The 26,484-nt window shown below is 50.8% G+C and overlaps 8 protein-coding genes across 8 annotated transcripts; 5 read left to right on the top strand and 3 right to left on the bottom strand.

The window, feature by feature from the left end:
* Window positions 1–166: 166 nt before the first annotated feature.
* A1O9_10042 (uncharacterized protein) lies at window positions 167–997 on the top strand (the record flags this gene model as incomplete). Its single annotated transcript, XM_013400778.1, has 2 exons — window positions 167–257; window positions 309–997. The coding sequence occupies 2 exons, from the start codon at window positions 167–169 to the stop codon at window positions 995–997; spliced, it is 780 nt and encodes a 259-aa protein (XP_013256232.1).
* A 2,038-nt stretch (window positions 998–3,035) lies between these two features.
* A1O9_10041 (uncharacterized protein) lies at window positions 3,036–3,388 on the top strand (the record flags this gene model as incomplete). Its single annotated transcript, XM_013400777.1, has 3 exons — window positions 3,036–3,092; window positions 3,159–3,309; window positions 3,360–3,388. The coding sequence occupies 3 exons, from the start codon at window positions 3,036–3,038 to the stop codon at window positions 3,386–3,388; spliced, it is 237 nt and encodes a 78-aa protein (XP_013256231.1).
* Window positions 3,389–5,585: 2,197 nt separating this feature from the next.
* Window positions 5,586–5,780, bottom strand: A1O9_10040 (uncharacterized protein; the record flags this gene model as incomplete). The annotated part of the gene is made up of 1 exon (XM_013400776.1): window positions 5,586–5,780. A coding segment is annotated over one exon (195 nt), but the record flags the coding sequence as incomplete, so codon positions are not given.
* A 1,409-nt stretch (window positions 5,781–7,189) lies between these two features.
* A1O9_10039 (uncharacterized protein) lies at window positions 7,190–8,581 on the bottom strand (the record flags this gene model as incomplete). The annotated part of the gene is made up of 2 exons (XM_013400775.1): window positions 7,190–8,127; window positions 8,176–8,581. 2 exons carry the CDS (start codon window positions 8,579–8,581, stop codon window positions 7,190–7,192), a joined length of 1,344 nt encoding a protein of 447 aa, XP_013256229.1.
* Window positions 8,582–12,297: 3,716 nt separating this feature from the next.
* On the top strand, window positions 12,298–12,495 carry A1O9_10038 (uncharacterized protein; the record flags this gene model as incomplete). Its single annotated transcript, XM_013400774.1, has 1 exon — window positions 12,298–12,495. The coding sequence occupies one exon, from the start codon at window positions 12,298–12,300 to the stop codon at window positions 12,493–12,495; it is 198 nt and encodes a 65-aa protein (XP_013256228.1).
* A 132-nt stretch (window positions 12,496–12,627) lies between these two features.
* A1O9_10037 (uncharacterized protein) lies at window positions 12,628–15,063 on the top strand (the record flags this gene model as incomplete). The annotated part of the gene is made up of 4 exons (XM_013400773.1): window positions 12,628–13,474; window positions 13,524–13,759; window positions 13,817–14,117; window positions 14,174–15,063. The coding sequence occupies 4 exons, from the start codon at window positions 12,628–12,630 to the stop codon at window positions 15,061–15,063; spliced, it is 2,274 nt and encodes a 757-aa protein (XP_013256227.1).
* A 2,604-nt stretch (window positions 15,064–17,667) lies between these two features.
* A1O9_10036 (uncharacterized protein) lies at window positions 17,668–19,275 on the top strand (the record flags this gene model as incomplete). Its single annotated transcript, XM_013400772.1, has 1 exon — window positions 17,668–19,275. One exon carries the CDS (start codon window positions 17,668–17,670, stop codon window positions 19,273–19,275), a length of 1,608 nt encoding a protein of 535 aa, XP_013256226.1.
* A 442-nt stretch (window positions 19,276–19,717) lies between these two features.
* Window positions 19,718–24,765, bottom strand: A1O9_10035 (uncharacterized protein; the record flags this gene model as incomplete). The annotated part of the gene is made up of 2 exons (XM_013400771.1): window positions 19,718–19,891; window positions 19,945–24,765. The coding sequence occupies 2 exons, from the start codon at window positions 24,763–24,765 to the stop codon at window positions 19,718–19,720; spliced, it is 4,995 nt and encodes a 1,664-aa protein (XP_013256225.1).
* Window positions 24,766–26,484: the final 1,719 nt, after the last annotated feature.

Genomic DNA, 26,484 nt, shown 5'->3' with positions numbered 1-26,484 from the left:
TCACTTCCTCCATCAGATTCCAAAGATTGTAAGCTGCCAGTCACTCCTTCACTCGTCGATCGAGAGCCATCCGTTGTCTTCAGTCGTTCGTTACTACACTCTGTCGAGCATCACATTCCCTATTTCTCCAAAATCCATAAAGACGCCCTAGCCCACTCCGCTCAACATGCACTATACAGACAGGTTCCTTCTCTTTGCAGTGACCGCCGTTGCTTGTCCGGCCGCAACGATAGCCGCACAGGGCTCTTGGGAACAATGTATGTATCGGGTTCCTACTACGACGCTCGGTCATCTCTAATATGATGCAGGCGGTGGCTTCAGTTGGACCGGCAGCACCATATGCCAGGCAGGCTGGACCTGCATGGTCCAGAATCCATGGTATTCGCAGTGTTTGCAAACCAACAGTGGCCCAGACCCAGTGACATCTTCACCACCGGCCCAGCCAGTCGCCTCTAGTTCACCTCCACTGGCAAATACCAAGACTAGCTCCAGCAAGGGCCCAACCTCGACGAGCCCTGCTACCGGAGGCAATGGTATCCCATATAAAGCATCTATCACCCACTACGGTGCCGGCGACACCTTCGGTTCTCCAAACTGTAACACCAACACAGCAGCGTGTGCCTTCTACACCTGGCCTGGCTTCAGTGCTGCCGTGAGTGAGAACCTCTATGGCGTTGGTCCCGGTGCTGGCGCTGGCCCTGCTTGCGGTACATGTTGGAAAATTACTGGTCAAACAGACTCGTCTGGTAACCCGTTGAGCAACGCCGGAACAAGCGTGGTCGTCATGGTCAACAATCTGTGTCCCAAGCAAGGAAATCCGCTGTGCTCCCAGAGTGACCTGAGTGACACTAACCAATATGGTGCGAACGTCAACTTCGACCTGTGCAGTGACAGTGGTGCTCAGGCCGCATTCTTCGGCAACAATGGTGTGGGGCTCGCTATTGGCACTGCGATTCAGGTTGATTGCTCGCAGTGGTCAGGCACAATCGTCCACTAGAGAAGACTACATACATACATAGTATATGTAGTATACACAGCTCGGCTGGAGATGAACTTACTATATACATAGTTACTACTATGTACCATGTATCTAGTCTACTTGCCCAGTTGAAACTACTAGTACTATATAGTACTTACTATACTATGAACTAAGGAGCAGTGCAACGTCAAGCTACCACCTTCAAAAGGGGAGCAGCTACCCCATAGGGGCCCTTGCCCATCCATGCAATGGCAAGAAACCATTCGCAAAAAGAAGCAAGTGTCGCCATGTAGATATGTAAATATCATGGTGGGATTAAGCCGCCTTACGATGTGTTCTAGCTTGTGGCAAAGAGCATGGAACGCGTCTAGAAACTCAAAGCCAAAAAGGCTAAGCTAGATGCTAGGGCGTAACTGATCGAGTTGAGTAGGTAAGCGGAGTCGTCTCGCCTGCGAACTCCCAATCCTTCAGCGGCTTGTTGCTCTATCGATGACTCTCGACTTTATTGTCTATAATGCATGCACCTGATCCCGGCTAGTCTTAACCAAAACCCACCTATACGACTGGAGACTGAGGAGTACCTCGACTTCATCAGGTCAAAGGAGGCGATCGACGTGCAACTGCACATATCGCGATAAAGAAGCCTTGCCGCAAATTAGTATACATAGGTGATGAGGCTGCACTACTTACATAGTAATGTTTCGAAGCACGGACCCCGTGCCTGTGAACTTCTGGACCTCGAGCGCTACAAGGCATACCCTCAACCTTTCATAGTTCTTGGCTCACAACCAAATTTGACATCTAGGTCATGCGAACCGTGCGGGGTTCAACCATGCCGGGAAGCTGAAGAATAGAAAAAGCACGGTGATCCGACCTGATTGTGAGCTCCAACTTCTAGACCTGTCGCAAAGCTGGTTCATTTTCACATGAAGCTATGTACCTGTATTACCCGCGAACGAAAAACCTAATTGCCATATACGGTTTGATCCTAGAGGGTGAGCGATCGCCGCCTTAACCTAAGTTTTAACTGAGCCATTAGCTGAGCTCACTGAGCACTTCCTGAGCAGCACAACTGAGCTACAAGGAGGGGCCCAAGCCGGCCCCCGGTTATACTTGCCTCTCAGCTAGGCACCCGTTTTAGACCATCGCCCGGGAGCCTGGCAGATGCCCTGCCCTTACGCTGCTGCCTCTAGCTTAAGTAAAATGGTAGTTTCAGGCACCTCTTTCGGCGCCTGGAGATTTGCGCAAACCTGTTAGCGCAGCATTCGGGCACGTCAAACAAGCTGGGCCTCCCTGGAAGCGACGCGTTGCAGTTCGCTAGATGACGTCAGGTCCAGGCACGACACGAGGCACCCCGAGGTTCTCGAAAGGAATATCGCATTCCAACGTCACAAACAGCTTGTTTGTGAGCCCCCGTTACAAATTGTAAGGGCAGCCATTCGTAGAAGCGACAACGGCTTGAAGCGTGCCTCGACGACCACGACCTCATCGTCTGATTCGCCATCCTAAAGCCCTCGCACCATACAAATCATCATCATCGGTATCGAATTCGAGGACAGGCCCTAATCAATAGTAAGTTCGTGCCTACTAAGTTTAGCCAATCTTTGGCGTTTTGAATCCAACAACGACCGAGTAGATCGGCGAGGTATACGAGGCTGGTGTAGAGGAAGTCGACACCGCCCCCTGGTCGAAATTACTAGCCACCAAAAGGGCCTAATGGCTCAACCGACCAGTCGACAAGATCGAGGAGAATCTGCAGCAGTTTCTTCGGTACTTCGCCAGCGAGCCGATCGATATCCAAGGGTCGTCGTCGTCGTCGTCGTCGTCGAATGACCCTGCTGTGGTGGGCATGAAATATAGTCAACCGTATGGAGTGGTTGGCGCCATGATACTCACCGTCAAATAGGGCTCGGTCCTGGTGGCGGAGAGTAACCTGAAGGTTGTGACGCCCAAGCTGGGTGGCAAGTCCCATCTGATCGTCTTTGGGGGCTCGAACCTCACAAATACCGGCAACCGCGACCGATTTAGCACCCACGTGATCAGCGGTTAGCCCTGTATGGCGAACTCGGGGGTGTACCTACAAGAAAGCCTTGCGAATAAGTTTCTGGAGATGGTGAGTTACGACCTTTGTGTGGCCATAATTCATATTATGACCATCCTTCTAACTCTCACAGCGCAGATAAAGGCCGGAAAGGCTCGGATCGGGGCCAGTGGCGACCCGTTGGCGGAGATACCCTTCGCCTCCCTCAAACGGACCAGACGCACGAGCGAACAAGTGCTGAATTTCCTGCACATTGCATGCAAAGACGGTCTGAATGTCTCACTCGGAGGTTAGTCAGAATATAAGCTGGGCTACTACATCCAGCTAACTGTCGTCTAGAAGGCGGTCGAGAACAGCAGGCTAGTTAAGGAAGAAATCTTCAAACCTGTGGTCTGCATCAACCTTCACTAGCGAAGCCGATGCAGTGAAAGACGACCATTAACACCGAATATGGCCTCTATCGCAGCGTCTCCACCATTGACGTGACCTGAACGTTAAGACTGTCCAAGAAATTGTGGGTCAGAACCGTGGGTAACAACGTTACCAGCCCGATCATCACTATCGGCTTAGTGTTTGGCAGATGGAAACAAAACGGCTATGGGAGGGAGACTGGGCAACACTCGTTGGAAGCATTTGTTGAACATGGTACCATCCTGACACCATTCTGACAACATTGAATGATTGTCGTATGACGCGTAGAGATAACGTTACGTCTGCGCCTAGAACAGGCATTCTATGGTCTAGCGTTCTATCGAGATGGCACTTCAGATAACACTTCGGATAACACTTCGGATAACACTTCGGATAACACTTCGGATAGCACTTCAGGAGACAGATTTAGACAGACTGAATAACAGACCATGTGTGTTAGAACCTCCACTGAGTAGGCACTGGACAATGTGTAGACCGAATACAATCGCTATCCGAAGGTCTGCAGTACAACAACTCAACGCTTGAAAGTCAAAAGAGTCAGACCTCACCCAATTCAAGTAAGCAAAGACTCTTATAGCTTCCCCTTTTTGTCACGTGAACCTCGTCCGTATACACTCTATCTGGTGTATGCCTGAGCGCCTGAAATTTGACATTTCCTCTGTAGCCACAGAGGCACATCCCTTCATTATACCTTCCTCATCCAATTCGGGTGGGAGAGGTATGACTGCCTGATTCGTGATAATGTGTTATACCTTCTAGCGTCCCTGTCGCTCTGATTGCTTGTTCGATGTATTCTCGGACAACTTCCTGCTTAGGCTCCAGCGTCTTGATGTTTTGCGTCTGGCATTTGCGCAGGGTCTTGAACGCGAACTTAGAAATGCGCTTGGTGATGTTCACGAGGCTTCCATGCCCGTCCGGAACATGGGACCCATGATCACTGTTGGACTAAGATGTCAATTTGCTAGGCTCTGCGCCAAAGAGCACGGGGCTGGTTTTACTATTTCCAAAATTCGTCTTGCCTAGCACGGCAAAGTACAGATGGGGTCGGCCTCGTTCTCGTCGCATCTGTCGCGCAAGTTATCTCATCGGCTCTTGAGCTGTACTTGGGGCGAAAGGAGGTGTTGAAGCTGGTGGCGCAGGCAATGACATCAACTGGAATGCTCTCGCTTCCGGTCGTCACAAGTCCTTCCGAGGGCGGGGGTGGGGTTCTTCACTATGCCCTCTGTAATCATCTTGATATTGCCTTTGTGCAGCGCCTCCAGATACGCGGTCGAAGGCGCCAACCTCTTGCAATCAACAGGAAAGTCAGGGATGAGAGTCTTAGCTAGGTGGTTGTCGTGGTCGAGCTCGCTTGCCATGATTTGTTTCATCTTTACCTTTGTATCACAGGCTTTTTGGTTACTATTGATCAACTTTGGGAATGGTCAGTTGTGGTAGCCTTGAAATGGGAGCAAAAAGAGGTCGCGCACCACTTTGCACTTGTCATTGAATGCTCTATCTGCATTCTTAGCCCATTGATGGTAGTTCTCCAAGGCTTCCTTGAACAGTCGTATCTGTTTTGGCGCGAACTTATTGCCCTCGATGGACGCTTTGTCTAGTAGCGCTTGGTCGCCAACCTGCGAACATATCATCTCCCAAATCGACGGGATCATCCACGTGGATAAACGAAGCAAATCTGTCAGTTGTTTCACCATCGGGCAGCGTTAGGACAATATTTTCGGATACACAATGACGATTTAGTATGGTGCCCGACTTACTGGGCTGAATCTCGGTGACGATTTAAACGTTGGAGGAGCCATTTCCGATCCCGGCAACCCTTTTCTCGGCGATATCCAACTCCTTGGACAAGTTCCCCTGGGAAGCTATGCAGACTCTCGATATCGGGCCATTTCTACTTACTGTTGCTGCCAATGACGAAATTGAGAGGCCACCTACTTTTGGACCCCCGAGTGGCATCGAGCATAAAGTTGCACCGATTTTGCACGGTTTATCCGATCTTCAAGTTCACGACCCTGACGCATCATTTTCCTCCGTCTTCGTTCTATTCTGCTCCGATGACCCGATGTTCGATTCTGATCGTATCCCACATTTTCTCCCTGCCAATGATCTTCAGTACTTGTGGATCGGGGGGTGGAGGGGCGGGGGTCCGGTAAAGAAGACTGTCCTGTCGGTCCAGTCGATTTGGTAGTTGTGCGAGGGGACGTCGCATCGACAGCCTGGATATCGACTCTCGAACCAGATTCCCCCTATTCCGGCGTTCTTGTTGCGTACGATGTGCTCGACAATGTCTATATACACTCGTATATCTTGGGCTATGTTGATTCCTGTTACGACCGTAACACGTAAGCAAGGCTGAACAATGTCATACCTCGATGACTATCGATCACGGGTATGCAAGAGGGATGAAACAGTATACTACCCGGAAAGGAATGCTTCCGTACGGATCAGGAAGATCCCGGTTTCAGCATCGACAGCCTTGCTGTTGATACGGTGTACATATACTACGAGGCAGCCTCCATCATGTCCTGACCTCTTTCTTCCTTCTCTAGTTTAGTCTCCTAGTATAGTGCTGTCTACAAAGAAGGTCTACCCTTGCGTTTTGTACGAGCCGTAACATAAGGTGGATTTGTGGGGTTTCCTTATAGGGATCTACAATCCTTCTATTCATTGTTGGCGGCGAGGAGCCGGACGGCAAGGATATTTCTGTGGTCGCAGCGGAACTGGGAAGCAAGCTTCAGGAGGAAAGGTCCTTCTGGACTGCCGGGGACGGTGATGTAGTGGCTGCGGCCTTTGCCACTGGTTTGATTTAGCCTGACTGTACTGATGGATGTGCCAGCAGCGGTTTCTGTTTGCTAACGTCTCGCGTCCGGTAGCCACTATTCGGTGACAAATGAACCGGAAGAAGTCACATGTTCCGTCCTCCCCGTGGGTACTCCAGAATTTTGCTTTGCGTTCGTCCACGTCTCTCGTGGTAGATATGAGCTCACCAGCTTAGATATGCGGCTTGGTAGAGTAGACGCCGAGTGCAGAGGTTGTGTTCTGCCGAGCTCGGGGCGACTCCAAACTTGCGGTGTCTGACCTATTGAACACCGTAAAGTAGCTGTGCCAGTCTCACTGTGCGCTTCAACGAACATTGGCAGTATTATTACCCCCAAATCCAGATTGCGACAATGCAATGGAGGTCCGAAACCCTTCAAGATTGCTTTTTACCATGATCCGGAAGACTATGTTGATCTCAGTAATACGAGTACGTCTGCCTGGGTGATGTGAAATTTTGCTTCTCGGGGACGCGGTCGGACACATAGTGTCTATTCAAGCTGTTGTCGGTCATGATCGTCCGGACATTGTCTTTGTTTGTTGTCTATAAACCGATATCTAAACTATTAGCATCTTGCTGTTGAAGTGTAATATGACTCTCCGGCGTACTCGCCTACTGGTGCAGTTCTGGGATTGCCACGGCCCTCGACGTGAAAAATGAGGCCGATTTCCAGCCTGAGGCATGACGGAGAATTTAGACACGACTCTACTTGGTGCCAGGCCGTCGGCGGGACTTGGCCAGTAATGCAGCTGTCGGGCTGAAGTCGAGACGGACATGATCCCTTGCGGCTCGAGCATCCCTATCCGCTGAAAAGAACCTGGATTTCTTCATCTAAACAAGTTTGTAGGAGGAATGTGATCCTCAAGGCTTCCTATATAGAACAGACACTTTACGACTATGGAGCTGTTCATCTTGTCTCCTATTCTGACCGTGCGCCAGAACGTTTACTTTCCTCCATAGCTGTGTCCAGCATCTCCCGAAACGCGAGGAAACGCGCTTTAGCCGATACCCGATCCTCCAGTGTCAAAGCTTCGTGTATCTTTGTCGAACTCTGAATCAACTTCTCTTCACCGAATTTCAACAGCCGCCGCAACAGCCCCGGTACATTGTGGGAATCCATTGAATAGCTGTCCTGGAGTATGTGGTAGGAGATCGTGTTTGCTTGCTGGTTTGCCTGGCATTCCTGGCCCGACACTCCGGTTTGTTTCTCTTCAGACATATTTTGGGTGTCATTTGCTGCTGCAGAATACCTAGCACCTTTTTGGGGGCGCGGGGGTTTAGTGGCATTGCTATGAATCGATCTAGACACACCATCTGTCGCCGTGGAACTTCGTTCTGAAGGAGCATTATGTTGTCCAACTGCACCGAACCGGAAGGTTTCCACTTCTCCTAGCCTTGTAGACTGACTTTGTGTCGCGTCCAGGTCAGGGTGTTGGTCTTCAACTGTAGGCTGTCTGTAGTTTGGCCTTGCTTCATATTCCGCCTGCGGTGATAGAACCGTTCTTTCTGGTACTGGTCTCTTGTCTTTCGTAGTATGTTGACTCGCGGCTAGCAGTCCGGCAGTGGAAACGTCGGCCGACCTTGTCTCGAAGCCGCGTTTCTGCGGATCCACCGCCGAAGTTGATTGCGCACTGATAGAGCGGTCTGATGTAGCATTCAAAGCAGCGAGCGGCTCCGCTGAACGAAGGGGGGCAGAATCCAGAATGGTAGATGAATTTGGTGTCGGTCTGCGCCGAGCTGACGATAAGACTGGAGCCGGACGAGTGTTGTTGGCTTCATTGTGAAGATGTTCCGGTCGACTTTCGCTTGGTGTCACTGTCGAAGATATGGTCAATGTGTGCTCGTTGTCCGGAAGGTCTGCCCTGAGTCAGCTAGAAGTATCGAGCCTGCCATTCCCAGACTTACAATCATCGCTATCTTCTTCGTACGGCTCGTCAAAGTCCTCGTCAGAGTCATCACGCTGTTGGTCACCCCGAGCTTTCTTTGTGCGTATATCTAATTGATTTCGACGCTGGCGTTTCAGGATCTCGCAAATCTTCGGTTTAATTTCTTTGTCTTTGTCACCGGGATAAACGGGACCTCGGCCTCTGACAGACCAGAGGCTCGTTCCTTGCAGTTCGAGAAAGTCGTCCGCGACCGTGTTGATTTGCTCGTCGGTGGCATCAGCAAACCGGCCATTTGGATAGCTGATTGACCAGAAATCCGAGAGCAGCTTGGTGAGAACTTTCTTGTCCCTGTACCCCAGGTCCCGAGCGAGTTCCGTCATGTTCGGTCCGCGTTTCCGCTTCCGAAGCTCCCGACGTCGAGGCATTTGCAAATAGTGGATGACGAGCGGCCGGTGAGCGCTTCACAGCGTAAGATTGGATAAGCACGGTTGGGAGAAAAGGGTAGAGTGAAGGTGGCATTTCAGTAAAGGGAGCAGTATTTACGTGTGATGACACGAACAGTTTCGGACGCGTTCACAGGCAACCGTGGCAGGGGTAGGCCGTGGCCCCGACAACACGGTCGGAGATTCGAGACCGACAGGTTGCGCCACACAAAGTCGTTGCGGACTTGGTGTCAAATATGCCCACGGCGAAAGACATGTGCCGGAAATTTATTGGTTGAAATGGTCACGCATGGCGACATGGGTAGATTTGCTACCGAAAAGTGATGCAATGGCCCTGGATCTGGTCAGCCAAGGAATAGATGGGCGCAAAGCCGAAGTCAGATCACTCTCGGTCACTAGGTATCGGATCGATACCTTGAATTACCTTCTCCGACAACATATGGTTTGAGATGACATGTCTTTTAGAAGTGAGTCTCATGTGTTGTACACATCCGCTTCTTTGGAGCCAAATTGTCGTCCGTTATATCTTTTTGAACGGCGCTAGTTTGTGTCCGTTTCGTTGTAGCAACGCCAGCATCGCCTACGCCAAGTCAGCCTTACGCAGCCTCGCCTGTCTAATACCTGTTTGGGCCTGAGCCTTTCTAGAACACGGCTCTGGTGACTCGCGAAGGCAGTGCTGAACCCCGGATAAATGGCTTTTGGTCCTGCAACGGTACATATAGTCTCAGGAGATCTCCCAAGCTCAAGCAACAGGAGGACAGTCAAGATAGAGCCAATCTCAAGAACCCTTCTCTTCATAACAACTACAAAGACCTTCGGCGAATGTGGCTGAGCAACTCCCTGAGCCTCCCCGAGCTGAGGACAAGAGAGCCTAATCTGGCTCCTTCTGCCTGACTACCTAGATTATTCGAGAACGAAAAACCCAATTGCCATTTATGGCTTGATCCTAGAGGGTGCGCCAAGGCTGCTTTAATCTGAGCTTTAGCTGAGCATCACTGAGCGCTCCCTGGGCACACGCGGTGCCCTAATCTGGCCCTTTACGATCGGCTATATTTGCCTCTCGGCTAGGGATCTATTTCAGCTGGGCGTCAGGGAACCTAACAGATTCCCTGCCCTTACTGTAATCATATTGCCAGGCGTCTCCCCAGACCCCTCCTAAATTCTCCATGTCCTCCGAATTGAGCCACAACCTTATTGGTGTGGATTGCAACTGCATAAACCTCAATCTCGAAAGCCTCACGGTAGCCTTGAGCGCCGTGCGGCTATACGACTCGATTCGTCTAAGATGGCGGCTGCCTCCACGATGATACCGCCAGCCTGATGTACTAATATTACTCTCTCTACCATCTTCGACTATAGGGTCACATCGTGAATTTATGCCTCTCGGAAGGTGATTCACGCTGCACGAGTAGTCGCAGATTTTATGGACTCCCACCACTTTGCGCACTTTGCGCCTAGCAATCAAATTGCGGTTTCGAATGTCTGGACTTCTACAGCGACGGTAAACCTTCCGGAGATTTTCGACGCCCCAGTCCTCTCGACCGACTGAATCTTTTCAGACAAGTGAGCTTGCTGACCTAGATTTCCCTATGGAGTTTGGTATTCATCGACCTGACTGTGGTCAAATAGCAGCTGCACATCTCGATGGTAGCCTTCCTTCCCTGCACTCTCCCTTTCACGAGCCCGATCGACTAACGTCGAGAATACGTATCCGCCAAATGCTAAATTGAGGCCGAAAAGCACGAGGTTATCTTAGGGAGATCAAAAGGAGGGGAGAAATACAGCGTATTCTGAACTAAAGTAAAGCTATTATTAACAATACAAATTTAGCAAAGGGCAAGGGAGAATCTAGTTACATACCTGAGACGGAGGCGACGTACGACTATTGGACATCTAGTCCTAGGTAAGTGTAGCATAGACACATTAATACGGAGGCGGATAGCCTTCCTATTGTTTATGTAGAGGTTAGCTCCAGCCAAGTCGACACTAAATAGCTATGTACCTTCCCACTAATCCTCGAGCCGTATCGGGTATAGCCGTATCCTCTCCTCCAGTAAACATTCAGGAATTACGTCGCCCCGGTTGTTCTGATACTGCCACCAGGTGGAGACGCCGATCACAGCGGCCTTCAGCGCCTTGGATAGGGTAGCCTGGAACTCATTACGCTTAGCATCGCTCAGTTCGTCCTTGCTGTAGTCATTGAATAGATTCAAGATGTTGCGTATCTATGTGTGGTCCGCTGAGATCCTTCCCAATCTCGTTACGCCCGGTATCACTAAAGATTGTTCGATAGGTGCCCTGTTTTAGGGCACTGCCTGTCTTCTCGCTGTTCATGATTTTAACGCCCTCTACGGCCGCCGCCAGTTTCCGTTCGAAGGTTGGGTTGTTGTCGAACGCTCTAGCCAGAATATTTAGTACGTGAAGCACCCGGCTGCACGCCCCTTCGTACTCTCCTAAGGACTTCTTGTTATATAGGCTTATTGGCTAGTTGGAGCTGGAACCGATGGCGACGACCCAGTCGGCGCGAACCGTATCCCGCTGTTCGCGGACTGGGTGCTTAACGTCGATACCAGAATGAGATGTAAAAGTTTCGCGATAGAACGGCGGGTAGCCCTTGGCGATGTTGAGCAGGTTATTCTTCGATAGATCCCGATATTTCGTGTCGATGTCGTGTTGGAGAGGAAAGCGGTGGAGACTACCGATAAGGTATGCTTCGTTATTGTCATCGGCCTCGTGATAGCGAAAAGCCCCTACTACTGATCCATAGCGGATATTGAAGGAGCTGCGTCCCGCGTCAGACCCGCTCATAGTCCCACCGATCGCGCCATAGTCTAGCATAAGAGCCGCCATCAAGGCGTCGGCGTCGATGCGTAAATATCGCTCTTTGAGTTTTAGGCATCGGGGCCGTTCCTCCAGTCGGGCCCTAGTGCCCCATGTACGCTCAAAATAATAAATTATTCTTGCATTGCTCGAGCCGACAGATCTTGGGCGTCGATCGCCATACAGTTTGCAGGCTGGTGACTGAACGTTGATTGTCTGGAAGGTTTTGCCATCTGATGGCGTCGCACCTTGATCTTCGATAGAGAATACGAACCACGTACTCACGCATCAGATTGAAGGCTGGGTTGAGCAGGAACGGAGACGTGAAGAGAGGGATCGTCACGATGGCCACGATGGCAGCAACCATTGCCCAGTCCTGCATTTTTCCTGTAGGTCAAAAGCGTGGACGGGACCGCAAAATGCTTTATTGACAAGTCGCCGTGACACTATTTTCGAAGCCGTCCAGCCTGATAAAGACATGTCCTTTTCGACCCTCGCTAAACCGTATCGGGCTTCGGAGTTCTACTACTTATTTAGCCCGCTTAGCGAGATAGAACTATGTCTAACGAGTCCCCCGAAGTTCACTTTGAGGGACTAAGCCCCAGTATAATCACAAGTACACAGAATAGCTACTCGAATTCTAATCAATCAAAGTGTAATACACATATTAGCAGGTCATATAACGCCCGTAGAGTATCGATTAGGCAATTAATCCTCTTAAAACTCAAGAATTAGGCGGCAGCAACAGCCGCCATTCGGTAACCTCGCAACAGTTTGAATCTTTTAAGCACACGACGATGTTTCTATCTTGGTTGAAAAGTCTTCTGGTTTGTCTACTGCTAGGCCTTCGTCCTGGCTCTCCGTCTTCACTGCCAAGTATGAACGCTCGCGAAAAGGACAGTATATTCTTCAGTCCCTTGAGTCGCTTTACAACGGCGCAGCTATGCCAGCGTCTCGTCAACGCTGCTATCCGAGAGGGAAACCCGGATAAGTTGAGAGAGCTTCTCGGGAAACGTGTCGATCTGGATGGCGCCGATGGAGAAGGACAGACTGCGCTTCATCTGGCTCTTCGGTAGGGGTCGCCTGAGATGGTTTGGGCGTTGCTTGAGACCGGAGCATTGCCCGATTCCCCATGTCTGCCATTGCCCTCCTTAGCCGATTTATTTTTCGCTCTATTTCGCCTTGTGAAGATATTCAGTCATTATCTGATGGCGGTATGGATTGCGTCGAAGCTGGGCATCGATCGATTCTCCGCCCAGGATCGGGACTCGATCAGAATCTTATCAATTGTTCTTGTGGCTATGTTACTCTTCTATATCTTAGCCAGTGCTACTATGGTCAAAGACCCTTCCATAGGAGGAACGGCAACCGCATTCAGAGGCAGGTCAGAGTTTATGATTCTCACACTGCTTGACTCTGGGTTTCAGCCGCGATACAAAGACACGTCGTTGCTCTGGATCGACGCCGCGCGGAAAGGCTACACAGGAGTGTGCCGCAGGCTCGCGGAGATGGGCTGGGATATTGATACGCCATTCGAGAATGTTGGCTCCCCTAAGGATCGGCAACTCATAACCACAGCCCTTCTTTGTGCTTGTGCCGCATCGCACAAAGACCTTGTGCTGTTTCTCCTCCACAACGGAGCGGACCCGATGCTCGTCGACTCATGGGGCAGGTCATGTCCGCTCTTGGCTCTCATGGGCGGGAATGACGACGAGTCGAGCTCTTCAATCTTACAGACCCTGCTCTCAACCCAGGCAACCTGGCATCTGAACCGCTTCCCGATTGACCACGACCCCGGGGCACCGGCGTCCAGAGCGGCATGGGACTGGCCACTTGGTGTTGCTTGCGGATATCATCGAGTCCGTGCCGTCAATGCACTTCTCAATGCAGGAGCGGATCCAAAATTGGAGGCAGCGTCCGGGCTGACTGCGCTGCACGTTGCCTGCGACAGTTATTTCAACGAAGGAGTGGCATGCATTGTCGAAATGCTCCTCGAGCACGGTGCCAATCCCAATGCTGTCACTTCTGACTCGTGGACTGCCGTTGGTCGCCTTTGTAATTAATGCTGGAGTATCGCCTGAAGCGCTTGAATTGCTGCTCGCAGCGAAGGCTCAGTGCGAGTCTGGGGCGGGTGCGAATACGCCGCTCCAAATTGCTGCCCGCTACGACTTATCTGGTGGACGCCTCGTGGAGCTGCTGCTTCAGAACGGAGCAAATGTTAGTGTAACTGGAGGTAAATTTGGAACTGCCCTTTTAGCAGCTTTGCACCGGCCGGATGACGAGCAATTGGTCCTGAAGGTGGTTTCCGATCTCATAAGTCACGGCGCCAACGTCAACGTGGTACCCCATGGATGTGTTCCTCCGATTGCTCAAGCGGCAATGCAAAACTGAATAGAGGTGGTAGAACTCCTCCTCAAAGAAGGAGCTCAGATTCCCCCGACCCAGAACATCGACATTGGTGGTAGAGGCTCGACCTCCAGTGTGCTTCACGTGCCGATTCTCGGCTATTTACTTCCCCACCAGTCCGACATGTTTCGTCTTCTCCTCCGACACGGAGCGTCTGCAAATGGCGACACTGATCTTTTCGACACGACTTCCTATCTCGGCAAGACAATTCTGGGATACGCGTGCAGTTCCTCCCAGAAAGAGGACGTAAGGACGGCGCGCCTGCTCCTGGAGAATGGGGCAGATCCGAACGGTGTCGATGTGCGAGGGATATCACCGCTCCAGTGCGCTGCTTATGCCCTGGTCCAGATCACGTGAGAATGCTGCTAGACTATGAGGCTATCTCGTCCGCGCAGGACATACAGACCGGGTCGCCGTGGCACTCCCTATGTAAGGGTGCCGCTAAGAAGCGATGGCATTACCAGATAAATAAAACCATCCTCGACATATATGGGCAGCTTAAGAGCAAGGGGATGGTCAACTCGATCTGGACCCGCGATGAAAACGGCAAGAACTGTCTCCACTACTTAGTTGAACTCGACGACGAGACGCTCCCGGTCTATCGGCCCAGTGCTGACCTCAGCCGAACGACTTCTCCTGCCTCTAGCTTGATAGGAGCTTTCCTGAGAGACTATGGAACAAACATCAGCCCTGACGTCTTCCTAGTTGAGGACAAAGATGGGCGCACTGCGTTTCAGATTGCGTCTGGAACTGGAGACGAGGATGTGATGATAACACTTGCAGCGCATGCTTTGGAACTCAACACTGACGCGGCAGAGAACGAATGTCGAGACTTGTCCAGAGGTTCGATCTTCATGCGCAAACTCTTCACCCATGCCGACCATGAGGGGCGAACGGCACTTCACATTGCGGCATCTAAAGGCTACATCTATGTCTGTCAATTCCTCGCCGAGGGCTTGTACACCCCCGGAACTATACCCCTCACTAAATCTGGCCAATCGCTAGCTGAATGTGCCGAGTCGAATGGGCATCTCATGGTCGCTGAATACTTGTCGACGTTTAAAGGATCTGAGACTACCGCCGATGACGTAAAGAAGCGAGAGATAGCTCGCATGGAAGCTAAGAAAATCAAAATGCAGCCTTATATTACTATTACTAAAGAGCAGGTGGAGTCTTTCTTTGCGGGAGTGAAAGAAGCGAGAGGGAATCCAGCTATTAGGCCGCATCAGATGGGCTGATGAACAGAGTTACAGCAATGACAAAAGGACCGGCAATTCCTTGGAGGAGCAGTTAAAAGGACGACGAATTTGCGGTGTTGACGATAGCCAGGTCAGTTTCCAACGCCTTACATTTCATCCATCTACAGGATACGTTTGTGTCCTCTGCAAATGCAGGCCAATCTTTATGGCTTTGAAAAATGGCTTTACAATCGAGATCCCTCGAGATTCCAATTCCGGGTGCCCATTTGCTGGTCATCTCCATTGCGTTACTCGACACGGTTGGTGAGCCTTTCGGGCGCCGCTTTCTAGTGTCAAGAAGCAGCTGGTCTTGAACTTTGACACGTTACGCAGAGATGATGATGAATTTTGAGAGGCTGTCCATGATGGTATGATACGAGAGAGCTGGAGCTTAAGGTTCATAGACTGAACACAATGCCTATGTTTCCGACAACCTTTACTCAGAATTAGGATACATCCAGATGTCAGAGGGTCAGAGGCAAATGTCCCAATAGTTTCCAGGAGTGTGGAGGGAGACTCGTTAGGGTAAACACGCTTAGAAAAGAGGACAGTCGATGAGAGCTTGAAAGTGGAACCGTAGAAGGACGTGAACGCCGCAGTAAGGACAACAAACAACGTTCTAGCAAAAAGTCCAGCCGGAAACTACCAAGTAGAAGGGGGGCATATCGCGAGCGAGGAACGGCGTTACTTATGTCTACGAGGACTAATATAAGGCCGATCTTCCACTAGACTTTCAAACGAAGTGGGCGGAGATTCAGTATATACATAAGTAGTATTCCTCTTACAGTACCTCTTTCCTTTGGTAAGTATAATAGTAGTATCTGGGTACTATATGCTTAATTATATAGTAGTATATATAGTAGCTGATGATCGATTGTGCGGGGCTAACCGTATTCGGCTTTGTTCGTGATGCATTACTTCCTGAACTCAGCACGTATTAACTAGTACATAGTAGTGAGGTGCTACTACTTCCCCATTAGTACCTCTAAACTGTTATAGCGTCACCTACTGTACTACTAATAAATAAATTCTACAGGACTTAATACTTCGCGTTTCCCGCTCTGCTCGCTTTACTCGCCTAGTGAATATATATACACTTATAATTACTATGTACTTCAAGTGGGGTTAGGGGAGTAAGAATTAAATCAAGCGTGTCAATAAGGCTCCTATTCAAGCGCGAAGCAAGCATCCTCATAAGATTTCCACAGTACAATTCTCTGTCTAGTTACATAGATACAGTACTAGGTACACATTAGTACATAGTATATAATATCGTATATATTGGATCTTCCTCCCTGGGGTGTTACTGACAAAGAGTCGTCGTTATAGAAGGAAGCCAGACATTCTCACTTGCCCGAATGAGCAGGACGACTGGAACGGGCAACATCCTTTGACTACAGCTGCCGCCTAGAGATGTATGTACATCGTAGTTCGGCTGAAAGAGTATATAGTACTCCCGGCGTTATACGGTATCTGTTGACCCTTGATTTCAACACCCAGCTTTGGTGGGGACATCTATGTGTTCACATTTTGTTGCTTCCACGTTTCCCGTTCCTACTTTCTCCTTCACATATTTCTCACACTCCACATCGTAGGAACATTTGGTACGCATTGTCTGACATGTATTGCAGGAATGGCTTGTCCGATTCCGCCCCTCCTCCATACACAATGTACATACTACTAACCCTATTGACCCAACTCGATGCTGTGGGTGGCTGCTAGGAATTCATATACATATTCAGCGTAACTAAGATGCCAGGTTTGGGGTGCATATGATGGATTGTCTAGAACATCAAGCTACATAGTTATAATTTTATAGCAAGCCGTACAGGTAGACAATGCCGGCCCTTACTTACCATGGGGGGAGGGGTAATGCATGTCACATCCAAAAGGTGCAGTGCTGGGACGACGGTCAGGGTTTGGCCTTTTGTGGAATGTCTGTCATATACGCACCATCGCCGTCGGGTTAGCACTATGTATGTACTTGAGAAAAGGCGTTCGTTTGAAGGTATTATATATGAATTACAGTTTTGGTCAAGAGAAACAGGTGCGAGTGCATCTGTCGACGTCGTTCTGATAGCCGCCTTTCGCCAAGGCGCGAGGAACCCTTAGAACGACAGCCTTGCCAAGAGAATTCCGGCTCCAAATTCGTGGTTGGACACACCTAGACATGACCCGCCAGCATGAGAAATCCTATGTAGTACTAATGTATGTCCTTTTTTGTATCATCCCGCGAAGGACGTCGTGATCACTTTCGGCCGCAATACAGTATAGTATGTACGGCTCAACCGAGCTGCACATCCTCGGCCCCGCCTAAGGGGGTGGGTTCTGATGTCGTTGATTTCACTAGATAGTGACAGTGCATGAGGCATATGTCAGTGTGTCAGAATGCCACATCCACCACCCATAGCAGCCGTCATTGGAGAACTCAAATTTTGCGCGATCTACTTTGGCCCCCTTTTCAAAGAACTGGACAAGAACTTAACTACTGTGTATGAGTAGGCAGGCTTAAGAGCCGACATTTCGCGACATGACCATGATGTGCTTCGACACATTATTATTATATATTAGGAGCAACCAAGTAATGGAATACAGCTGACCACAATGACAAATTCCGATACTGCCATCACCATGAGATCGTCGGCTCGACAGATTCCAGTCTCTAGGCTCCTCTCCGCAGCGCGAGAGCTCCAGAAAAGCCGTGTAGCCGTTTTACTGAAGCAAGCAGTGCCCTCTTCCTTTCCAAGAGCCCTGCGATCACGGCTTTGGGACGACCAAGACGACGACCACCACAACAGCATCAAACTGAACAGCGGACCAACAACATGGATGGACGGTCTGCGCGGTTGTGCCGCGCTGGTAGTGTTCAACTACCATTTCTTCTTCGCCTTCACAGACTCGACAGCAATCGGATTGGGTGTGGACGAACAACACCGCTCCATTGTCGAACTCCCGTTCATCCGACTGCTCTACGACGGAGCAACGTGCGTGAACATCTTCTTCGTCGTGGCCGGCTACGTGTGCTCCGCAAAAGCACTCCAACTGATGACGGCAGGACACAGCCATGAGAAAGTGCTCTCCAGCCTGAGCAGTTCCGTATTCAGGCGCTTCTTCCGGCTATATCTGCCAGTGATGTGCATGACGTTCATCAGCGCCCTGACGGCATATCTGGGCCTCTTTGAAGGTCTCCGCGACATGATCGTGCAGAAGGATGTTTACTTCCGGCCGCAATTTACCGAGCCGAGTCTGCGGCGCTGCGCCACGCTCGGAGGGCAGCTGCACTTCTGGCTCGAGGAGCTGTACAAACTCAGCGACGTGTGGAGGATTGGGCCTTTCTATCCCGAGCATGATCCGCATCTTTGGACGATCGGCTACGAGGCGAGAATGTCGATGCACCTCTACATTGCTCTCGTGGGCCTTGCGAAGTGCAAGCCTCGCGTTCGACTGTTCGGCCTTATTGCCTTGGCTTTGTTGTACACTGTGTGGAATAGATGGGAAGGCCCACTGTTCTTTCTGGGCGCAGCCCTGGCTCAGTGTGATGCCATTGTCAATCATCACCCTCGTGTCGTTGCCCGGAAACAACAGGAAGCACCATTACTCAATCACGACCAGCTCCCCAGCTCGCCCACGACCCAGTCAACAAGAACTACGCACGCTGCCATAAGCCGACGAGCCCTTCGCTGCGCGGCCTATATCTTCGCGCTGTATCTAATGTCCTACCCCATAAGCGGCTGGAAGAAACCCGCTCCCGGCTTCGTGTGGGTCAACGGCTTCATCCCAGCATTCTACTCCCGCAAGGAGAAATTCCCTAAGTCGATTGGCGTCCTCTTATTTGTGACACTACTACACACCAGCCGGAACCGCATCGGATCTCCAGACTCAGACTCGCCGAATGGCCCTTGGGCCTCAGCCTCGTTCTGGCATCGTGTATTCACAAGCCGCTTCGCGCGGTATCTCGGCGAGCACATGTTCGCACTGTATCTGGTGCACGGGACAGTGCTGCACGTGGTCGGGTACGGGATTCCTCATCTCGTGTGGGGAGTTATCGGCGGCCGACAGGGCGCAGTTCGCTGGCTGGCCGGTGTTGTGGTTGGGTGGACCGCCAGCCTGACTTTATGCCTCCTCGTGGCTGAGCTGTTCACACGACAGGTCGATGCTCGGTGTGCCCGCTTCATAAAGCGGCTAGAAGGCTTTTGCATGCAAGATGATTGACCAGCGGAGGAAACTGCAGTTTTGTGTGTACAATCGCTCAACAATGGTAGGAGGGGCATCAGCCATTAGTCCACAGAGAGTAGTCCGACTATAATATGAACACCAGTGACAATTTTCATGATGGTTTAAGAGTATTCATTTTCAGCCCGAAATGCCAGTGTTGGAGACCTCGCCATCCACATTTCAATTGTCACTTTTGAGGACATTGAAAATTAGATGCCTCCCTTCCCTAACACTCTCTCAGGCGTCGCCGGTCCAATCGCTCCACTATTATTCATTTCATTATTACCCAAACCTTCGTGGACGATCTTCGACTAGGGCTTTCTTTCTTCACGAGTTTGCACACTTGAATCGTGCTCTCAACCACTGTAAATGCAGTAAACCCGAATGGTTGCACTGCTCCAGGCAGATGCAAGTTACATAAATCGCCTGTCAAATCGATTCAGTATGCACGAGTGGCCTCGTCCTCGCTATCGACTTGGTTAGGGCTTCCCCTGAAACGCGTCCTCTTGACGGTGCTCAGGTCTCCTTTCGACCCTCCGGCTCCGGCTAAGGGCCTTGGTCCTGATGGTTTTCTTCCCGAGCTCTGGGGAGATCGTAGCGCAGCAACTGGAGACTATTTTCTTCGTCAGTCTGCAAAACACATATACTAAAGGCTTAGAACATTACCTTGTCAAATGCAGGACTACCGGCTCTTGCGGCCGCAACATGATCAACATACGTAGGCTGCCGATTGGATTGAGAAGGGCTCATAGGCACTTTGGGAGGGCGTTGTGGTACTAAAGGCTCGTCATTCGAGATTTTCGGTGGGCGTGGAGGACCTTGGGAAGAGGTTCCGGATCGAACGCTCCGATTGTCGTTGTGAACACTGTGCTCTGTGGAATATGGGTTATCAGGTATTGGAGACAGATGGTCTCCATATGAGGCGTGTGGTGGCATTGCATTTTGTAAGGAAGAGCCATGATCCCACTGAGAAGAAGTCTGAGATGTTGGGGATAGCTGATCGTTATAATATTGCGCCTCGGACTCTAAACGAGATTGGAACCGACTAGTCGGACCTTGTCTAGGTTGTGGGTGCTGGAGATTGACACTGTTTCGGTGAGCCTGATATTTCGGATTGTCAGAAAGTTGACTCGGAATCAATGGAGATGGAGGTCGGTCATCGTCATCGTCATCGTCATCATTTGGATAGTGCTCTCTCTGGAAAGATGTGTTTGATCGTATCCGGTCATCGCCTTGAGGATCATGCTCAAACTCATATTCCCCTAGATTCGAACCTGAGCGAGAGATTTCCGAATGTGGCCGTTGTCTCTGTGCACTTGAGCGGAAGTTGTCTGCCGATGATGCCGTAGTCTTCGACCACCTCGAGACCATCTTTGGGATGAAAGTCGATGCGAAGGACTTGTGTTTCCGACCCGAGCCATCTCCTGTAGAATGGTGGGGAGTGTTTTCATTGCTCTGTGAACCAAAATTCTGGGGAGTGGTCCTCGGTGGAGTATGGAGTGGTACAGAACCAGCTCTCACTTGCCGCCCATCGTGTCTTGGAGGCGTATCAAGTGGCGTATGGCTAGCTTGAGCATTCCCAGCATTGGCAGATCCTCGCTGAGCATCGTAGTCATCGTACTCTTCATTGTCCTCCATTACAGTACTGACACGGTTGCCGGAATCCCGTTGCTGATTATAGGTGCGATAATCTGCTTGCCGTGATGAGTTGTTGGAGAAGAAGCCAGAGCGATCTCCAGTTGAGGAAGTGCCTGCCTGGCCTTCAGGCTCGTAACCCGTGTCAGTGGGTGCTCTGGCGTTATCAGCGGATGTGAGACTAGTATTTCTGACTTGATTGCGACGTATCCCAGGATTCTGAGTAGTGCGGAGCCCCTCTACTTCATCAAGAAGTCGCATGAGCATTGCTTCAATGTTCTGCAATTCGTGGGTGTTTTTGGTACTGAGGCCGCGAAGAGCCCTTCGAAAGACATTCCCGCGTTTGTTCGGCAAGTCATCCTCTGATGTAGCTGAGCGAGCTGTACGAGTTGCACTCATTGGCTGTGGACGGGGTCCACCAACCAGCTTTTGCGTTTTCTCGTGCTGACGTTCAGCATTATCGAGCATATGCTCGTCTTGTTCCGCAATAAATTTCTTCATGTCCTCAAAAGAGTTTCGCATCTCAGCTGCGCTTCGGACAAGGGTCACTAAGATCTCGGTATCGCGTGCATTTCTTTGCGCATCTCGGACCGTGAGATGATCCATGAGGTTGACAATATCCCGTGATTGAATCTGTTCTCGACCTGGTTCTATTAAGCCATCAAAGATGGGAGACATGCCATGAGAGAGTCCATCAGCATATTGGTCCCGTTTGGTGATTGTGAATGGATCGTCGCCCAACTCAGCGTCTTGCATATGCATGTCGGGCGTGAAGCTGTCGTCGCGAAGTCCTCGAGATTGTGAGTACAACCCCGGAGATCGAGCATTAGCCCCTGTCTCATAACCCTCATCTTTAGCGCCAGGAGAGGATGTCAGTGGTTGTGTTTTCATGTATAGGTCCCGCTTAGGATCTAAATCATGGTTGTGACTGATAGACAAAGCCTCTGGAATCAAATCGGCGCCTGCGGATCCAATACCACGGCTGACAGGCGGCAGTGCCAGATCTGCACGTGAACGAGGAGGTGTAGGGTCATAGGGCCAGTGATCTGTATTACCTTGACTGAGTCCGCCGATCGGGCCTTGGATGACAGATGGATTTGTAGTAATGTCCGATTCAGGAGAACGTTCTGCCTGGGCTGTAACCTCGGGCGAGGGGAGGTGAGGAGAATGTAGAGACTTCGCGGATCGACCCTCAGAATGTTGGACGGATCGAGCAAGCGATCGTGGAAGAGAGTGAGCTGGGCTCTGTGCTGGAGACATGACAACTGCCGCTGGCTGCAATATTTGCTTGTCATTGCTGGGACTTGACGATTGATGTTTGAGTGGACTGCTGACATAGCTTGAATCGCGGTCGTAATAAGGACTATCCGATGTATTATTCTCATGTCGATCCAGTGAGCTCGCCTGGCTATGACGAGGGGAACCACTATAACTGATAAGCGATGCAACAGCAGATTCGACACCCGTCGACAGGTCCATGATTTCTGCAGTCGCACCGAGTGGTCTTGCGACATGACGGCCGGCAGTGACCTTGTCAACATAAGGAGACTTGCGGTAGCTTTCATTTTCGAGGTGCTGTTCGTCAAACACTGCCTCCGGGTCAACCTGACGAGGGGTGCTTTCGAGTGATCCATGATGCTGGCCCATGATCTCGCTGCGGTTTTCTAGACTGATGCCATGAGGGCGCATTGAACGAGCTAGATCTGTACTTGGAGGAGATGATAAAGTTGAGATTGAATCCTGATCATTAGTCTGCTCCTGCCTTTTGAGCGAGTCTAGGGACTCTGAGCTGCGTGCCTGCATAAAAGAGTTCCGATTCGGCTCAGTGGTAGTAGCATAGCTTGCGACACTTTGGATAGGACTAAGACCGCGTCGAATGGGATGTTGTTGATGGAGATTTCTTTCATACGCACGTGCACGTTCTGGATCCGTCAATGCTGCAAAGCCATGTGAAGCAAAGTCGGGGTCATCGACATCATGCGATAGTTCACTCCCTTCATCGGGCATTTCTTTTCTGGTTGAGCTATCGTGCCCGGAAAGATCATGCTCGGAGAAGTTGCCGTGATGAGTTCCGAGCCCACGTCTTAGATCAAGGTTGCTTTTGGTTGGGGTGCGTGTACCAGAGGATGACTGATCGAGAGGCGACCCTCGAATGACCTCGCGAACTTCTCTTCGAGTAGGCGTTGTCGCACCTCCATCGACAGAAGATTGGAGTGAGCTGCGGGTTAGATCTGTGCCGATTTCGCTTACAAAAGGCATGGGAGGGACTTTGTGTTTGGAGAATGCATCCTCTTTCTCTGTGACGCTCGCACTTCGACTAGACCGACTTTTACTCCGCCGCCTTCTTCTCTTCTCGGACAATTCAAGGCTGGATCCTGAGTCATGTGATTTGAGTGCAGCAGCTGTCAGAGCGGCACCACCTATGGCACCAGCTGCGACATCTCGAGCACGATGGCTTTTGGAAGATTTGCGAGATTTCTTTTCGTCGCGAACACTGCTGCTCTCGACAGATTCAGACTGACCATAACTCTGCTCAGATGGTGGTGAATCGTAGTCATCATATCTGTGAGATCTGTGTCGCCGGGAAGAGCTCGACGGCTTGGCTCCATCGGACTCATGGCTAACCCTCCGTTTTGATTTGCTGCCGGATGATTTGCGATGGGTTCTTTCTTCTCGTGAAACGGTGCTGCTAGAAACATCTGAAGGTTCGCTCAACTTTTCGTGTCGAGAACGGTGGTGTCTTTGGTCTCTTCTTAATTCTGTCAGTTCTGGCAAAATGAGACGTCTGATAGCATCCTCAACAGTCTGCAATAATTTCGGATTATTGGTGATGGACACGTTAGACGTTCCCGACCGTACTGAGCGCTGGTCCGTTGGTCTCGGCTCCGCCGATAGATGCGAGCCGCTTAACAGACTGGAACCTGTGGCGCTGGGATTTGAGTCATCGTCAATTTTCTTCGCAACATAGGCTCGGGATTCAGCTGGATCGTCGACTTCGGCTTCTCTGCTGACACTGCTGTGGCTAGGAGTCTGGCTGCTGCGACGACGTTTTCCACTGGCGGAAACTCTTGGCTTGTTGCTCAATTTTTCGATGACCTTCTGAGTAATTCTTTCGTTACTCGCATTCCGGCCTGTGACGATGACTGGAGGCTTCAATGCGGCCCCGTCGTAACTCGAGCCTCTTGCCAAGCTTCCGCTCTGTTCTGATTGTGACATAGTGACGGGATTTGCAATACCCAAAGAGCTCTCTGGCGGCATAGACGAAATGTCGGACTCGGGAATGATGTATTTGAGTTCGGGGGAAGCACTCAGCGAGGAGTATTCAGATACGTCGTCCTGGTGAACGTCAATCTCGACAGGGGCTTTAGGATGGAGATTGCCAGCAGAGTCCAATGAACTGATGCTCCCTTCGATGATATTATGGGCGAGCGTCTCGTTACCACCTAGAGCGATGCGATGTGTTTTGGAGGGTTTCCTAGTAGATTTCGATTCGGTGACCAGGATGTGACTTTCCCCTTTCTCTCCTTTCTTTCTCGATTTTGAAGGAGTATAGCGGACTCGCAGACTAGGTCGCCTCTGGCCGGATTCCGAGGTCGTGTTGTTCTCAAACAGCTCTATGAGAAGTGAGGTTTGGGATTGCTGGCCAGACTTTGGCAGCTTGCCGAGATGATTGTGCTTTGGGGCGGGTGAGATGGTGATGGGGGTTCCGTCGCCAGGGATTTCTTCCCAGGTTTTATCGGTCCTCCGCGAAAGGTCGGTTCCAAGATCGGTTCCCAGTCCAGTTTCCTCGGCCGACTCAAGTAAGGAGTCAGTGGGTGCAGGCAGAAGTGGACGTCGACTGGTAAAGCCCATTCTGAGACGAGCTTAGGCCTGTGAATTCATGAGTGGCACACGCCTGTGCACTGCGCATGCGCTGTTGCAGGTGGTTGAGATCAATCTGTGGGGATGGTTGTCATGGTGTTGGTAGCAATCGACATGAAGGCTTTGGTTATCAACTTGTAAATAAACGTGAGACTGCTAGGTGAGAGGGCTGAGGCTGCGCTTCGATACAGGTGTAGGATGGTAGAAGCAAGGACGAATTTTTGCAGGAGTGGTCTGACAATCCTGACTAGATTTGGGATTGGTGATGGTGCAGGCTGCGGCGTGAGGAATTATTATTGTGAGGCTGGGAGGCGGGAAGTGCGAAAAGTCACAGCAAACGGTGAAAGACAGTTGAGACGAGGGGAGACCGGTACTAGAATGAGAATGAGAACAAGGAGGACGCTGTGAATACAAGGTGAGAGTGATTGACAACGCCTTTGGGTATCAATTGACGAGTGCGCAAACACAATCTGCAGTGTTGGTAGAAATTGTCTTTGGAAAGGTAAACACAACGCACGCACGAAGATGGGGAAGGTGAGAAGCTGAAGCGAGGTGGTCAGTAGGTTCGTAGCGGCAGCAGCGGTGGCACCCGTCGCAGTGGAGGTGGTGAGTTTGGTGATAGAGACGCCTAGGGTCCACGGAATTGGTAGAAGTGGTAGGCTTGGGGGGTTCCAAACTAGCTTAAGCCATCAGCAGTCACTTAGCAAGTCAACAGCTCCCTAACGCCACCTATCACCACCCATCACCGCGTGCCCTAGCAGCGAGGGATCTCCGTGTTGTTCTTCTCCGTGTTATTATTGACATTTTACGACCTGCACTGGTTCCCTCCGTCCATTTCGTTTGTCACCAACAATTCACAAATGACGATACGGAGTATACGAAATGTATGTGTCACTTTAAACTCAAGTCTGTTATCCGTCGTTATCATGGTTCTACCACACAGACACCGTTGTCTGAGCTTTCCCCGGAGGATGAGAGCACAGACGACCCGAGCGAGTGCTGAGTACCCGACTGTGCAGGTACAAAGTTCCGAAGGAGAATCTAGGCCAGAGCTTTGTCGCTCCCGCCTTCCAACGCATATCAAGATTTGATGTGCAGAGGACATCGTTGTTGTTATTGATTGGCCTTTCTCTGCCCCCTTGCAGGCGCAGATCTACAGGGTCACCTGCTAAAACGCAGCTTGGATGTCTGCCTCGCCCTGGCTGTATTGTGTTGGTTCTTGGTTCTTGGTTCTTGACCGCCCATCTTTCTTCGTGCCTGATCCATATGTTTGATATTCCTGATACGAACAAATCCAATGGTATGATTCTGCCGCACTAAACGATCCAAGAGAACGGTTGGCTGGCCAAAGGTCGAGCTCCGGCCCTTTTGCCGTTAAGCCGCGCTCCGGGGCGTGGTCATTAGGAGGTGGCAGCCATGTCGTGGTGGCCACTAACCGCCACTCCTCAGCTCACGTTGAGCCAAGAAACTCCAAGGAAGCCCCAGGCTTGCAAGGGATCGTTGCACAGGCGACCGGGTGGCTCCCATCACATCCTGTCTCGCCCCTCTATTTGTGGTCCATGTTCGCTTCCTGCACATTTAGCTACTAATTCCTGCCAACACATCATTCTTCGTCTACGAATCGCATCCTTGAAACCACATTAATCCTCGTTCGTGCATTTGAAGTCTGTGCAGGTCCAATGCCTATAGGTAGTCTTTCCGCCCATTTTT

Source organism: Exophiala aquamarina, assembly GCF_000709125.1.
Source record: "Exophiala aquamarina CBS 119918 chromosome Unknown aczIA-supercont1.12, whole genome shotgun sequence".
Classification (NCBI taxonomy): domain Eukaryota; kingdom Fungi; phylum Ascomycota; class Eurotiomycetes; order Chaetothyriales; family Herpotrichiellaceae; genus Exophiala; species Exophiala aquamarina.
The sequence above is the reverse complement of the archived record's forward strand: the minus strand, read 5'-3'. Positions and strand labels throughout refer to the sequence as shown.